General features: G+C 33.4%; 1 protein-coding gene and 1 long non-coding RNA gene across 4 annotated transcripts; both read left to right on the forward strand.

Annotated features, from left to right (window-relative positions):
* Positions 1–934: 934 nt before the first annotated feature.
* Positions 935–15,292, forward strand: LOC130052131 (patched domain-containing protein 3-like). Of its 3 annotated transcripts, XM_056156238.1 has the most exons (4): positions 935–1,040; positions 2,867–3,893; positions 13,253–13,459; positions 13,680–15,292. In XM_056156238.1, the coding sequence occupies exons 2-4, from the start codon at positions 3,590–3,592 to the stop codon at positions 15,245–15,247; spliced, it is 2,079 nt and encodes a 692-aa protein (XP_056012213.1). In that variant the 5' UTR covers positions 935–1,040; positions 2,867–3,589; the 3' UTR covers positions 15,248–15,292. The 3 variants fall into 3 exon arrangements, 1 of the variants encoding a protein (XP_056012213.1); XR_008800496.1 differs by lacking the exons at positions 935–1,040; positions 13,253–13,459; positions 13,680–15,292 and adding exons at positions 4,515–4,627; positions 4,836–4,988 and having other exon boundaries at positions 3,777–3,893; XR_008800497.1 differs by lacking the exons at positions 935–1,040; positions 2,867–3,893; positions 13,253–13,459; positions 13,680–15,292 and adding exons at positions 4,612–4,717; positions 4,836–4,988.
* Positions 5,317–11,498, forward strand: LOC125676886 (uncharacterized). The gene is made up of 2 exons (XR_008800498.1): positions 5,317–5,572; positions 11,378–11,498. It is a non-coding gene; the product is annotated as an uncharacterized LOC125676886 (long non-coding RNA).
* Positions 15,293–15,581: the final 289 nt, after the last annotated feature.

Genomic DNA, 15,581 nt, shown 5'->3' on the forward strand with positions numbered 1-15,581 from the left:
TAAAATAAGATTTATTGCCCTTGTCACACTTTCAAATCATAGATTTGTCAATTTGCGTAAAGCTAATAAAATAAAGGAATTTGCATAATGTTTTCATAACATTATGTACATAAACATTTCAAAGATAACTTAAGTGTCATATTTCCAAAACATCCATTAAACCGAGAAAAGAAAAAGAACTCAAACGTGATATAATAAAATTGAAACATTTAAAAAAAATACTTTCAGTACATTATTACAACAAAGTGTGTTGCTAAGACACGATATTTGTAACCTGGAAAAAAAGACAAAGCATATGAGATGACGTAAAATTGATTTCCAATAGATGTACCCTATATATATGGCGTATATCACATGTGCGATATAGGTTAATATATCTACACTCTGCTACAGGGTCCCTCAGCTGTGTATTTGAACACATACATTGTATCGTCTTTCTACAACAACAATGAGTTTTACTGAATATTCCCATTTGCAAAGCTACATTATGCATAACTTTAAGAGATTTGACGTAACTATAATAGTAAAGTATCAACACAATTTTGTGATTACCACAAGATATAAACTATTATAGAACAGAGATTAATTTGTTTTACTGAACTCATATATTCATTTCAAACGTTGTTGTAGCGGGAGTTGTGTCTGTTAAAAACTACAACAGCCATTTTTATCGATCACTTCATAATATAAATTTGTAAGACATTGTTTTCAATGAAGACTTGGGTATAACAAGAATGGACAGAAATATGTATGATTGATGTAAAATTAAGGATATACAATCGTAGAAGACTGATTTAACAACCAATCTCGAGATTGGTAATTAGTGTAGAACACGTGATCATTGGAGGTCTATATCTGTAATATCGATTGTAATTGTGAATGGGTCCTTCATTCCCGGGTTCACTCGTGCGCATATCCCTATACACCGTAAAATGTTATGCGTATCCACCGTCATTAGTGACAACTTCCTGAAGGCCGTGAATTTTATACGGGATAAGACACAAAGGCCTTGACACTGGATTAAGACCTACAAATTTCATGTATGTAGATTATATGTATGTGAATTATATGTGATATTTGCATCTTTTATGATGGATGTTTTCGATAACTAGATAGTTAAAAATAGATCCACGATATAAATTAGTTTGTATAACTAGCTGTGCACTTCTCTATAAACAAAGGAATGCTATTATCATTGTGTACAACAGGTATTTGTAAATATCTATAAAAATCGTATACATATAATCATAATATACAAGTAAGTATGAATTAGAGTTGAAATTGTGATATACAGGTCATCATTATATAAAGGTACAATGGACAGGTAGTTGTAATATGTCTCGTGTAACTGTGCTTTTTCTTTATTCATCTTTCCATTTATGGATTATTTTGTTATTTTCATCAATTGAATTAACCTTGTTACTTGAGCAACGACATCAATCACTTGAATACATCGGTCATTACTTTTATTCAACTGCATTTTCTTTATAAAAACAACTTTATCCATAGGCTACAGGATTTCACAAAGCGTAGGCCAGAAATGGTAGTTTTGTTCTATACATTCGTTATTTAAATTGCTTTATATTGTACCATACATTATCTGTAACTCATTAGAACTAAGTTATTGTCGTGTCTTATATAGCTAGGATCCCATTATAAATAAGCTGTTGTCGTAGCTTCTGATCATTTATTGACAAACAATATTTTGTTATATAACTCATAATAAGGACTAATAAAGTGCACCCCCACGGCACATGATACGCCCGTCACATATTGACTTTTCATTAAGAAGATATCCGTCTGTCCGTCCGTCTGTTAGCTTTTTCGTGTCCGACCCGTAACTTAAATACTACAAGGCCTAGAATCATCAAACTTTGTCTGTAGATACATCTTGGGTAGAAGGTGTGTCGCACATTAAAACCAGGTCACTGTGACTTTTCATTAAGAAGATATGGCCATATATGGCAAAAACTTGTCCGGCTCATAACTTGAAAACTATTAGACCTAAAATCACCAAAATTGGTCAACTAATGCATCTTAGGTAGAAGGTGTGTCGCATCCTACTTTAAGGTCACTGTGACATTTAATTAAGGTGATATAAAAAATGTTTTATTGGATACAATTCTAGGCCTTGTAGTATTTAAGTTACGGGTCGGACACGAAAAAGCTAACAGACGGACGGACAGACGGATATCTTCTTAATGAAAAGTCACAGTGACCTGGTTTTAATGTGCGACACACCTTCTACCGAAGATGTATCTACAGACAAAGTTTGATGATTCTAGGCCTTGTAGTATTTAAGTTACGGGTCGGACACGAAAAAGCTAACAGACGGACGGACAGACGGACGGACATGAACGCCATGCCATAATACGTCCCGTCTTAAGACGGGCGTATAAAAAGGATCACGTTAACATTAGTTACGTATTATTCAGCCATTCGCGAAAAATCAGTTCTTGTGACTAAATTCTTGCAAATAAAAGATTTAAACAATTGCTAATAATGTGTGAATTTGAAAATTTTGTCTCTTCAATAAATGCATTTTTAAATCATACGAAAACAAAGGTCTCGCGAAATAAAAATTATCTACAATACATAATTTTTACTTGATGAAATATTCATATCGAGTGAACATTTCAGCTATCCAAAACGTAATTTATCAACGAAAAAAAAATGAAGCAAAGAAAATTGAAAACCGGAATGGTTTGCTGAATACAAACGATCAAGATAAATTCTATGATTCTATTACTGTCAATAAACTTTTAATACACTTTGGGTTTTTTATGAGGAATATACTTCATTGATTGATTTTAATAGTACTGGCAATAATGGCAATGATTCAAGAATAATTATGCTGTATTTTCAGACAATGGCATGTGAGGGAAGTTCGTGTTGTTCCTGTTGTTCGAGATGTCACAGAAAATGGGAATCTTTGATAGAGAATGCATTTGGCAGGCTCGGTTCTTTCATTTCATCATATCCCGTGAAATTAATGATCGTGTGTATTGTTGTCAACTTGCTTCTGACCATTGGAATCATGAATATAGAAGTCGAAAATGGTGTAGAAACACTATATACCCCGATGGATAGTCAAGCAATAAAAGACCGGTCTGTATTACGAAACCTATACGGAGATTCCACGACCAGTAGTTTTCGTTCTTACCAACTTTCAGACTTTGGACTGTATGGCGATGTAATGATTCTCTCTAAAAATAAGACTACAATAATGAGCCAAGCCTATGTTGATGAAATAAACAACATCAATACTATAATCAGAAACACTATAATTGTTAGCGATTCCTCTGGACAAACCTATACTTATGATGATCTGAGTGCAGGTTCGAATCCTAACGAAGGAATTGCTAGTGCTGTTGTACTATTGAATACATTTCAAGACAATTTCATAATCCCTAATATAACCTATCCAGTGTATGGGGAATATATCTTGTCGCCCTTTCTTGCACAGGCAGTTTCTGCTAGCGGAATGTTAAATTCTGCAATTGGAGTAAAATTGCAGTACTATCTTCGACAAAGTAATACAAGTGCAGCGGAACTTTCAAAGAAATAGGAAAAGGCATTTGTTACCAAAATGGAGAACCTGCAAACAAATCTGACAGATATTGCCTACACATCCTCAGATTCCCTCGGAACAGAATTGGACAAAAACACAAATAGCGACATAAAAATTTTCTCCGTTACGTTTACGCTCATGATGACATTTGCATCTATTGCTTCGTTGACCATCAATTGCAATAATGTAGCTAATCGTATGAATTTAGGAATAGCAGGTGTTATTGCCCCCGTGTTGGCCATCGCCTCAGCCTTCGGATTTGTGAGTGCAATTGGAGTGGAGTTCACCAACATCGTTGGTGTAATGCCGTTTTTGGTTGTCGGTATGTTTCTTCATATCCACTGTACACCTATGTACATGATGCTGCACAAATATGCAGTATAATGTAATATGCATGCGTAAATTTTCATTTTTTACTACATTGTATAAGTCATAGAAAATAATGTTCAAAAACAGTTTTCATTTATAAATTAATGTTAATAATTCAATAATAATGACCATAATTTGATTATGATTATGAATTGATAATGATAATTTATAAATATTTCAAAAATATTTTTCAAAGAAAAGGATTCCAGATCAATAATAGCGATATGCATGAATCTTGATTAGAATAGCTGAGGTTATAGTATATTGGATTATCCCTGGTATATGTATATCCATGGATCCATGTTTACCCAACTCTCTATTTTGTAGTCCTTATACGAGATTGAGATTGTTCGTTATGTTCGACTTTCATAGTGAAAGTGTTGATCGAAAATATTACTCTGTGCTTGCTGGCCACTATTTTTGAATTCATTACTAACATGTACTAAAGTCTCAATATACCTGGCGAATTGCCAATACGAAGCTAAAGTGACCAGGGTTAAAATGTAAATATGTTAAAAGAGTATTTTATAGAATTTAAATAGTTTCATTGTTATTGATATCTGTATTAATATAGGGAGGTGACCATTCTACATTGATCCAGTGCCTTTTTATGGGATTCGAAACTGTGACTGTGAGATGTATGAGAGTTTGACTTCTAGGCGGGCAATTCTACTTTCACTTTAAACGGTAAGTTGAAAAGAGCATGCTGCATCTTTGATGTAAAATATCTCGAAAAGGAATCAAGGACCCTATTGCAAATTTGGCCTTGTTGGAAAGGTTAGGAATTTTGCTGAAAGTTGATATCCGTCATTATACTGGGAAAATTTTTGTTTTTGAATTAGGATGGGTTGAAATGGGTATATTTTCCTCATTTTTGTTGCTTTTTTACTTCCAGGATGGCAGGTGCCTGAGTGTATCTCGACCCATTTCCAGGCTAGCATCAGATGTCATGATGGACCTTTAAAATCTTTCACATGTGTACTTTCAAGAACCATATACATTATTTTTGAAAATTGGTTGCCATGGTAATAAAATCTGAAAATTAAAACATGGGCTTCTGAAGGCGAATTTTCCTCCATTTCCTGGTAGTTTGTGACCTTAGGTCTATAATTATCATGTATAAACAAATCTATGGCATTCTGCCTTCAAGGGTGATAGATTGAATAAAATGCAACATTTACCTAATATGTGATAGAGCTGTTAGATAAATAGATTGAATTAAGGATGTACGGGACTGACGATTTTGAAATTACCGCGCAACTCCGAATGACGTATATAAATCCTATGTCGTTCGCATCTCCTATTTGATTCTGAGTGCATGTTAGATAATATCTACAATGCAATTAATTATATATATATATTTTACATAAACTATGACAAAAATATTATTATATTCGAAATAAAAACAAATCGCGTAAATTTTACGACTTTAATTACTTTTCGGCAATGTAAACATAGTGAGACTTTTGAAACATTGAAATGCGGGGGAAACGCGGATTTCAGTCAGCTAAAGCGATCCAGCGTTACATCAAGGTTTTTTGACCCACAGAAGACGATGGAAAGCTGCCTCACCAAGACACCAGACGCTGGATCATCTATATTTGCAATCGCAGACGCAAGACATGTGTTCAGGTTTGTCAATCACTGTTAACAGGTTAATAAATTAATGCCGAGTACGCACGTACGTCAAATAAGAAGAAAACAAAATTGTTCAAGTGCAAATCTTCCCAAAAATTCCATGAAAATCGATGCTTGAAAACAGTATTGAAATAGGGTATGAATTCACCGGCGCTTATTAAATTGTCAATGTCAGCTGATTGTTCATAGACTTTGAAGATCTAGATCAACCTAAATTATTTAGCCAAACATACAAAGTGTATGATACAAGCATCTGAGTATGAATATGTTAAAGTATTTGTCAAGTTTTAATATACATCTCTATAAATTTAAATATCTGTTGGAGGAGGGGTCATATAAAGTTAGGATATACACAATAGATCAGTGGTGGATCTTTGGTTTTACATAAATTGATAAGTAAGATTTTTTTTTCCTTTAATAGTTGATGTTTGCAGTACAGAAAACAGAGACAGGACACTATAAAAATCTACCACCACATACAAATTATACAAACCCAGTGACATGCTTTGATTTATTTTCACTTTGTGCAAAATATACAGCATAATGCCATAAATGGGTCAACTTTTATTTATTTTACTATATAATTGATTTTGAAATCATTTTCATCCACTTATTAAGATTCAATTCATAGTAACCTTTACACCATTAACAGCACAAATATCTCCAGTATCTTGTTTCAGTGTCTTATTTTTTCCCCAGAACATTGCAGCCATACACATATTATATGATTGTGTTCCACTCTTACAAAGGAATATAAGGAAATGGAATGATAAATTTCATTAATCATGCATGTTTTCTGCATCTAATGTTGCTAAAAGTTTTTGAAATCATGAATATAATTTATGTCCAGATCAAATGTTTTTTGATAAATGTTTTAGATTTCATAAAAATGAGTTTAGAATTATGATTTAAACAAAGGTTATTTTTCAATGAGTTATAGGCCTAGCGTAAGATGTGAAAGTTGACTCATTCATGACAGTATGCTGCAATTCTATGCCAGCATGAATGTGTTGAACAACAAAAAGAATATGAATTGTCACTCAGCTTCCTTAGGCCCCAATATTAACACTTCATGTAAATAGCCGAGGTTCATTGATGTATCAGTATTGTTTCTCAGTTCAGTAATTCAAATACCCCCTCCCCTCCCCCCGGAGTAACAAAAAAAGTAATTTTATTACAAAGGAATAGTAATACACTAATTGATAGCTGACTACAATAAAATCGTAAGGTAACCATGGCCTTTTTCGATCATGCAGGAAGATGGATGCTAGGTATTTTCTGCCAATTAAGTTTAAATTCAGCCCAACAATTTCAACACTATGACACTACTATTATACATGTACAACACTAAATATTTTTTTAACAAGACGCTTCATTAAAGAAATTTATTTAACATTATTAGTTTTCTATTCACCTAATGTATTATCTAGTTTCTTTGGGCCAAAGTTTCCACTATTAAATGTCAGCTAGACCATGTAGACAGATTCAATGATGAAATCTAGTTGTATTCACCTTTTTTGTGTTACACATACCATGTGAGAGTAAAATATAATTGTTCTTTATCTATTTCATGTAAACAATATTTGGGAATTGTCAAGCTAGCTGGATAATTTTGCTGCAAGGCATTTGATATCATGATATCATATTGTGCTTGTTTTTAAAATATATATGCAAATTAAAGATTGTCCAAGTCCTATAATGAAAAAATGACAAGCATGGCATTACGATAAATATGTACGTTTTTGTTATATGCATAATTTTGCAAGGAACTCTAGTTTTTTTTAAATGCATACATACCTACATGTATATACTGCCCACCATGAATAAGTATACACTCACCAAAATAAGTTACTTGTGCATAAAAAAGAAACATGTGTTACATCATAGAAACAGATATTTTGATGCAAATACATAACTCTTGCAAATAAATATATAATGGTAGGCTTTTAACTTTTCATATCCTTCTAGTCTTTTTATTAAAATACTTGATTTTCTGAATTCTCTAAATAAGAGATATTATGTAAAATTGAAACTATTTTGAACTATTTACTAATACATATTATTTTGTATTTGATGTGAATATAGTAACTTTTATAAGGCCCTTTGATTTTTCAACTGTAATAAATCAATATCACAATTTAACAGACTATATCAAAATATTGAAAGTCCATTATTGTTTCACATATATTGAATTTGTACCCTTAACTAATTATTTTATTGAGCTTAATTGAAAGTTATATTCAGTGAATTAATTTGGCTCTTTTTCATTATATCATATACTATTGGCTATCATTAAGGTACAATGTATCTCGGTTTATATAATTGCACCTGTCAATAAGTTAGTCCTAATACTAAATGCAGTTTGGGCAAGACACACATCAAATATTTGATGCAAGTGTACCTCTAAGTTTTGAGAGGAATTCTTAAATCATTTAACACGTTAAGTGGCGATGGCGAAATCAAAAGTTCAATGTCTGACAAAAAACGAAATTCACATCAAAATTGGTACCGTATACGTTTTACATAGTTTTCACGAAATCACACCCCACTCCCCTTAAATCTAAATATTATGAATGTTGAAACTAATCGATTAACAAGTAAAAACATGCGAGTATAAATAATACTGTTATACTTTTACTTCTGTTTATTCACAAATTAAAGTGTACATTTAAAATATTTAATGTTCATTACCGGTAAAATGTAATATATTATTATGTGGTTTTTAACAGCCACTTGTCTTTTTTCCACTAAAGTGAAATCGATGTTGGATGACAAAAACTTATTTGAGTTTTTACTCCCCCTGAGGCCCCCTAACTATTTGAATTTAAATTTTTTTCCTGACATTCGTCTTTTGATTTCGCCCCTAAGCATGATGGACACTCAACAACCATGGATCAAATTCTGTATGTTGACTCTGCCATTGACCCAATAACCAGAAAACTTACTACAAAATTTATACTTAGTAATAAGTCTTTATACAGGACCCTGCATACAAAATAACCTCTAAAGTAATAATCTTGAATACTTATGATATTCATTGTAAAATTTAATATTGTTTATTTATTCTATTAATATATATCATAGGGGCACATACTTCATTACGATTTTATGTCTTATTTTAAGTTATACATACACAACTACATGTATATAATTTATTGATTCTTTTAATAGATACCTAAAATTGTTCAAATGCATGTTGTCAATATTTGAACAATGCACCCACAGGAAAGAAACATGGAAGAGTGTGGGATGCAAACACAAAACTAAACAATAGTAATGTGTCTGCATGTGCATGTACGCGCACGTACGTGCATTGCAATTTTGGTACAAAAAAATTGAAAATCAGAATTCACAAGGAATCAACATGAAACCTTGTTAGGATGATAGTATATCATTTGTATATACGCAAAATGATAGTCGTGTTGTCTGCACGCGCGTGCATGCACATGCATCACATTTTTCGTACACGAATTTTGTAATCAGTGTAACTTTTTTGTTGCTCATTCAAATGGTTTGATATTCATATTATAGGTAGATATTGAGATCCTTAACTGATCTGCATTGTCAAGATTACCAATCTGCACGCTCATGCACGTGCGCTTCTTTTTGATTGGATAATACATGTACTAAAACATCTGTAACTCTCTTATTAATGAAGCGAATGAGTTGATATTCACATCATAGGTAGATGATATGTGTATCTATATACTGGTGTAACAAAAAATACCAACGCACACGTGCATGCACATGCATCATATTTCAAAAGTTAATTTTTTGAAGGACGATAATGTTTTTGTTTTTCATCAAATTCTTTTGATTTTGAGGTTTTAGGTGTGTCTTGGTACTCCTTACAAATTGGTGTGGTTAAAATTACTGGTCAGCACGTGCACGAACGTGTGCTGATTTCTGATTGGATGATTTTAAAATCACTATAACTTTCTTGTATTTGATGCAAACATTAAGAAATTCTTTCTGTGGGTATATGATAGAAAGGCCTGTACTAGAATGACATCAACAAAAGTACGGAATCATACTCGTGTGTGTGTGTATGCAAGTGCATTGCTTTCTTTTATTTCTTTGCACTAACATGACCATAGTAAATCATAGTAAACGTACTACATGTAATTAAAGGCTAAAATAAAATGATTTTTGCTATAGGTTTACAATGACTTTACTTTTTAACTGGTTTGGGGAACATATGTAATGGTCCCAGTTACAATTAGAACTAGTTACAAATGGAATTTTGATTTTACTTTAGATTGCAGAATTTTTATCTTTGATATGATTTTATAAAGAAATGCAACTCATTTTTAGCTCAAGCGAGCATTTCTGATCACCCATTGTCTATCGTCTGACTGTCTGTAAACTTTTCACATTTTCGACTTCTTCTCCAGAACCACTTGGCCAATTTCAAACAAACTTGGCAAAAAGCATCCTTGGGTCAAGGCAAGTTAAGTCTGATGAAATGAAGGGTAACACCCTGCTCCAAGGGGAGATAATAGCGAAATAGTAGATATATATTGACAAATTTATAAAAAATTATCCACAAAAATCCTGTGGGGATCTGTGTTGGAATAGATCCTCAGTACCCCCTAGCTTGTCGCAAGAGGCGACTAAATGGGGCGGTCCTTCGGATGAGACTGCAAAAACCGAGGTCCCGTGTCACAGCAGATGTGGCACGAGATAGATCCCTCCCTGCTCAATGGCCCTAAGCACCGAGCATAGGCCTAAATTTTGCAGCCCTTCACCGGCATGGGTGACATCTCCATATGAGTGAAATATTCTCGAGAGGGACGTAAAACAATATTCAATCAATCAATCTCCAGTACAATACTTCCAGAACAAGTAGGCCAATTTCATGCAATGGAGGGCCATGCTACCTTAAAAGGTATAAAAGAGATAATTACAAAAATAGGGAGGGGTCAATTAAAAATCTTCTCAAGAACTGCTGGGCAAGGAAAGTTCAAATGTTCATGGCAGCTTCCTGACATAGTGCAGATTAAAGTTTGTTGAAACCATGGCTCCTGGGGGGTAGGATGGGGCTACAATAGGGGATCAAAGTTTTATATCTGAATATATAGGGAACAAATCTTTAAAAAGCTCCTTCATAAAGCAATAATTATATATAAATATTTATTATATTTAATATATATATTTATTTAATAGTAAATATATATAATGCTATCCATTTCACGTAATTTTTGGAATTTTTTAATTATTCTGATGTCAACCTTACACGTATATTTTTCACAGGTTTTGAACATGATGTCTCCAGCAAGGATATGTTTGATGATGGTTACCATGGAAACGAACTCAGACCTATGTCAAAAATGTCATTTTCTGATAGAATAGACATAATGCTATCCATTTCACTTGATTTTAGAATTTTTAAATTATTCTGATGTCAACCATACACTTCCGGGTTCTCTACAGGTTTTAAATATGATGTCTCCAGCAAGGATATGTTTGATGATGGTTACCATGGTAACGATCTCACAGACCTATGTCAAAAATGTCTTTTTCTGATAGAATAGAGATAATGCTATCCATTTCACTTAATTTTAGAATTTTTTAATTATTCTGATGTCAGCCATACACTTCCGGGTTCTCTACAGGTTTTAAATATGATGTATCCAGCAAGGATATGTTTGATGATGGTTACCATGGGAACGATCTCACAGACCTATGTCAAAAATGTCATTTTCTGATAGAATAGACATAATGCTATCCATTTCACTCAATTTTAGAATTTTTTAATTATTCTCATGTCAGTCATACCTTTCCATTTTTTCTTTACAGGTTTTGAACATGATGTCTCCAGCAAGGATATGTTTGATGACGGTTACCATGGAAACGAACTCACGGACCTATGTCAAAAATGTCTTTTTCTGATAAAATAAATATAATGCTATCCATTTCATTCAATTTTAGAATTTTTTAATTATTCTGATGTCAGCCATACACTTCCGGGTTCTCTACAGGTTCTAGATATGATGTCTCCAGCAAGGATATGTTTGATGATGGTTACCATGGTAACGAACTCAAAGACCTATTTAGAAATGAATTTTTCTGTTAAATTAAAACTAATGCTAATTACTTTAATCACTTTAGGAATTTTTTCACTGCTCTGATGTCAGTTCCATACCCCCTTTTAGACAAATAGTAAATTTCAGTCAATTATAATGTCTCCAGCAAGGGTATCTTTGATGTTCGTTACCATGGAAACGAACTCACGAACCTATCTAAAAAATGTCTTTTTTCGATAAAATGAGTACAATACTATCTATTTCACTCATTTTTAGGATTTTTTAATTACTCTGATGTCAGTCCCATACATCTTTAAATACATTATTCATGAAAATTGTAATATAGCTTTTAAACAAATGTTTTTAAATAAAATGTATAGTAAAAATGTGTCAGAATATATTACATGTTATGTTACGCTATACTATGCTTTATACAGCATAGTGTCAAGAATTAGTAAACTTTCATGTTTTACGATATATATTTCATTGCAAAATACTTTTTTTTCGACGAAGATTTCTGAATTCATTCTTGCTCTGATTATTATGAAATCTAAAGCATTTATTTTAAAACATGTGGACATTAATTCTCTTTTTGAAGTTTAATTTTTTACCAAAAATGGATAATTATGACTACTGGATCTTTGACATCAACCTTTCCCACTTTATTTACTTGTGAAGTCCTTTGTAAGAATGGAATGATGTCATTGAGTGTGATGTTCTTACAGGCATGAAATATGTATTGCTGCTCAGCAAAAATAGGACACTGAGACAAACCACTGAAGACATCCGTGTTGTAAAAATTTCTATAAATTGACCATAGGTTATTTTATGAAAATTATTTAGAAAAATTGTTTTTTTCATTGGTTACATGTATATTGTAAAAATATAGACGTTGACTCACTTGTCAGTGTGATTGATTACCATTTATTTCTTTATATGTGTTATTTCCTTATGTTTTCTATTTATTTAGCTATTTATTCACTTTAGAATCTGTTATTTATCTTATTAATATCTTATTTGTCCTTTATCTAGGCATTTGTGAATTATTCCAATATTAGGGTATTGACTTCGCATCCGGGTAGTCTTGGGCTTCTTTTCCGGCAGCCATGTTAAAGCTAAAATATTTTTAGCACTGATAGTAATTGTTCCGTTCCCAAACGGCCAGTATTAAAAGCGAAATATAAAGAATCTTTCAGATAAAGGTCCCGTGTCATGGTAGCTGGGTTTTCACACGATAACAAACCATCACTTCAATAAACCTGGGGCCGATATTCATTGATCAAAATCAGTGTCGCTTACAGCTTGTGAACCCCCCCCCCCTACATTCTTGAATGATACTTTAAAACAATCATCATTAACAATTGTTCATGTATTCACCGTTTTAAACATCTGATAATAAATTCCAACATTTTATCAATCATTAAAAAGTTGACAACATGGCAGCAACCTAAATAAATAGGTAATGAAACAAAGCGAAACATTAATAGTCGACTTGAGAAACGTATGGATAGAGCTACCTTGAGAAGCACATTGTGCAACTACATTCCCCACCATTCCTTCACAAAAATAATTTTTGGAAGTGTAAATTCTAAGTGAAGTGTCAATTAAAATGGTATCAGTTATTTGCCCATGTCTTCAATTTTTGCAGGGATTGGTATAGATGAGATGTTCATCCTCATGTCCGGAATGGCGGATGCCCCACCTCTGTCTGAAGTATCCATCAAACAAAGAGTGATCTTCATGATGCAGAAGGGCGCAGTTGCCATAACGATTACGTCACTGACAGATTTGCTGGCTTTTGTCGTTGGAGCATCGTCAGTATTCAAAAGTATTCGGAATTTCTGCATTTACACAGGTACAGTCATTCTTTTGTTTATCCAACTTGAATTTCTGTTTGAATTAACTATCATTTAAGCGTTAAAATTGATAAAAAATCCCAGACTTAAGTCCAAGTTTCGTTGTTATTTACCCCGAGAAATCCAGGCCTGATTTTAAGTTGTACACATACAAAATTTGACGATGCTTGAATGTTTTCTTAATAAATTATATTTCACTTGATATCTCATTTCTTTCAGGTGTGTCGGTGTTCTTTTGTTATTTAAATCAACTTTTCTTTTTGTGTCCGGCTATAACGATTAATGAACATAGAACAAAGGGGAGCAAACATTTCTGTTGTTCTTGTAAAACTGTAAGACCGAGAAACCAATACGAAAATAAGTCAAAATGTTTTCTCTTATGTGTTCCTGGATTGCCCCCCGAAACGAGACTTGATGTGGAAAGTCCAATGGAAAAATATCCCAAAAAGTTTATCCTTTTCATCTTAAATCATACTGTCGGAAAATGTTTCGTCATTGTTGTATTCCTCGCTTACCTAAGTTCTTCAATATATGGATGTGTAAATCTTCAACAAGGCCTTCAGCTCTTCAATTTAGTTTCAAAAGATTCCTATTTCTACAAGTATAGTGTGTGGGACGAAAATTATTTCACCACTGAACCAATGATTACGCTTTGTGTGACTTCAGAACAAGAATACCACAGGAGTGAAACACAAAATCTTATAAATTCTGTGTTATCCAAGACAAAATTGGACAGTTACATTGACGACAATGTTGAGATAAATTGGCTTACAAGTTACAAGCAATCTGCACACTATAATGCCGCCACCGAATCAAATTTTGTTAGTGGTCTGAAGGACTTCTTGGCGTCACAGAGTGGACAATCCTTTGAAAACGACATTGTTTTCGATACTTCTAGAAGCAAAGTTCTGTCATCCAAATTTTATGTTAAGGCAAAGAACATGAAAACATCAAGTGGACAAGGGGATTTCATGAAACGTATGAGAGAAATCACGGAAAATACGGCACTTCCCTGTATACTCTATACCCCGGCTTTCGTTTTCTTCGAACAATATGTACAAATCCTGCCTAGCACTCTCCAAACTCTGGGTATTGCAATTGCTGCAATGCTGGTCGTAACGTTTATATTCATGCCGGATTTGCGAGTCGTTGCCATAGTATGCATCACACTTATTAGCATCCTGTCCGGAATATTGGGTTTTATGTACTACTGGGATCTGACATTGAGCTCAATAACTATGATTCATTTGGTAATGAGTGTAGGGTTTTATGTCGATTTTAGCGTCCACATTTGTCACGCCTTCATGTCTGTTGAGGGAAACAGTCGCGAAACAATCCTAAAAAACGCTATTGATAGATCCGATGGTCCTGTCGTCAACGCTGCTTTTTCCACGCTATTGGGGATACTGATGCTTGCATTTTCCAGCAGCTACATTTTTCAATCTTTCGGTATTCTAATGTTTTTGGTAATTGGATTCGGACTGATTCATGCTGCGTTCTTTCTTCCTTTATTACTGTATGCGCTCTTTCCCTGCTTCCACACTATTGGCACTGGAAGGGTAATCGATTCACCAGTCGATTCTATGTCCCGAAGAGCTTCGTCGGAACTATTTTGGACATCATTTGACAATACGAACGATAAAAAACATAAGGAAACGCCGATCGATAAGCAAAAATCTTCTATCAATGGGGATCTATCGGCATGTCAAACAGTCCCTTCACCAAGACCAAAATCGTCGAGACCTAATAGCCGTTCTAACCACGATGAAAACATTCGACAAGGCTAAGTTAAAGATATCTGTGACGGGTATAAGATGTACCAACCTCACAAAAATCACGCATCTTGAAGCAAAGAAACATATAGCATCTAGCTAAATTTTGACTATATTTGGTTGATATACACATAAACGTATAACTGTTGTATCTCTTTTTATGTATGCTTTTTGTGGTAACTATCTACATTTCATATTGTCATTTTCCACTGGTTGATATTTAAACACGAAGAATTACAGATTGAGAAGATGAACATTGCTTTAGATTACCCAGTAGAATATTTAGCATAGAGATTAGGGAGAAGCGATAACTCATGATCATACTTCAAATTTTGTATAAACTCATATT

The sequence above is a fragment of the Ostrea edulis genome, chromosome 2 (genome assembly GCF_947568905.1).
Source record: "Ostrea edulis chromosome 2, xbOstEdul1.1, whole genome shotgun sequence".
In the NCBI taxonomy this organism is placed as follows: domain Eukaryota; kingdom Metazoa; phylum Mollusca; class Bivalvia; order Ostreida; family Ostreidae; genus Ostrea; species Ostrea edulis.

Coding starts and splice junctions, on each gene's coding strand:
- LOC130052131 (XM_056156238.1), top strand. CDS start 3,590: ATGGAGAACCTGCAAACAAATCTGACAGATATTGCCTACACATCCTCA. Junction 3,894..13,252: donor AATGCCGTTTTTGGTTGTCG/GTATGTTTCTTC, acceptor CAATTTTTGCAG/GGATTGGTATAGATGAGATG. Junction 13,460..13,679: donor GAATTTCTGCATTTACACAG/GTACAGTCATTC, acceptor CATTTCTTTCAG/GTGTGTCGGTGTTCTTTTGT.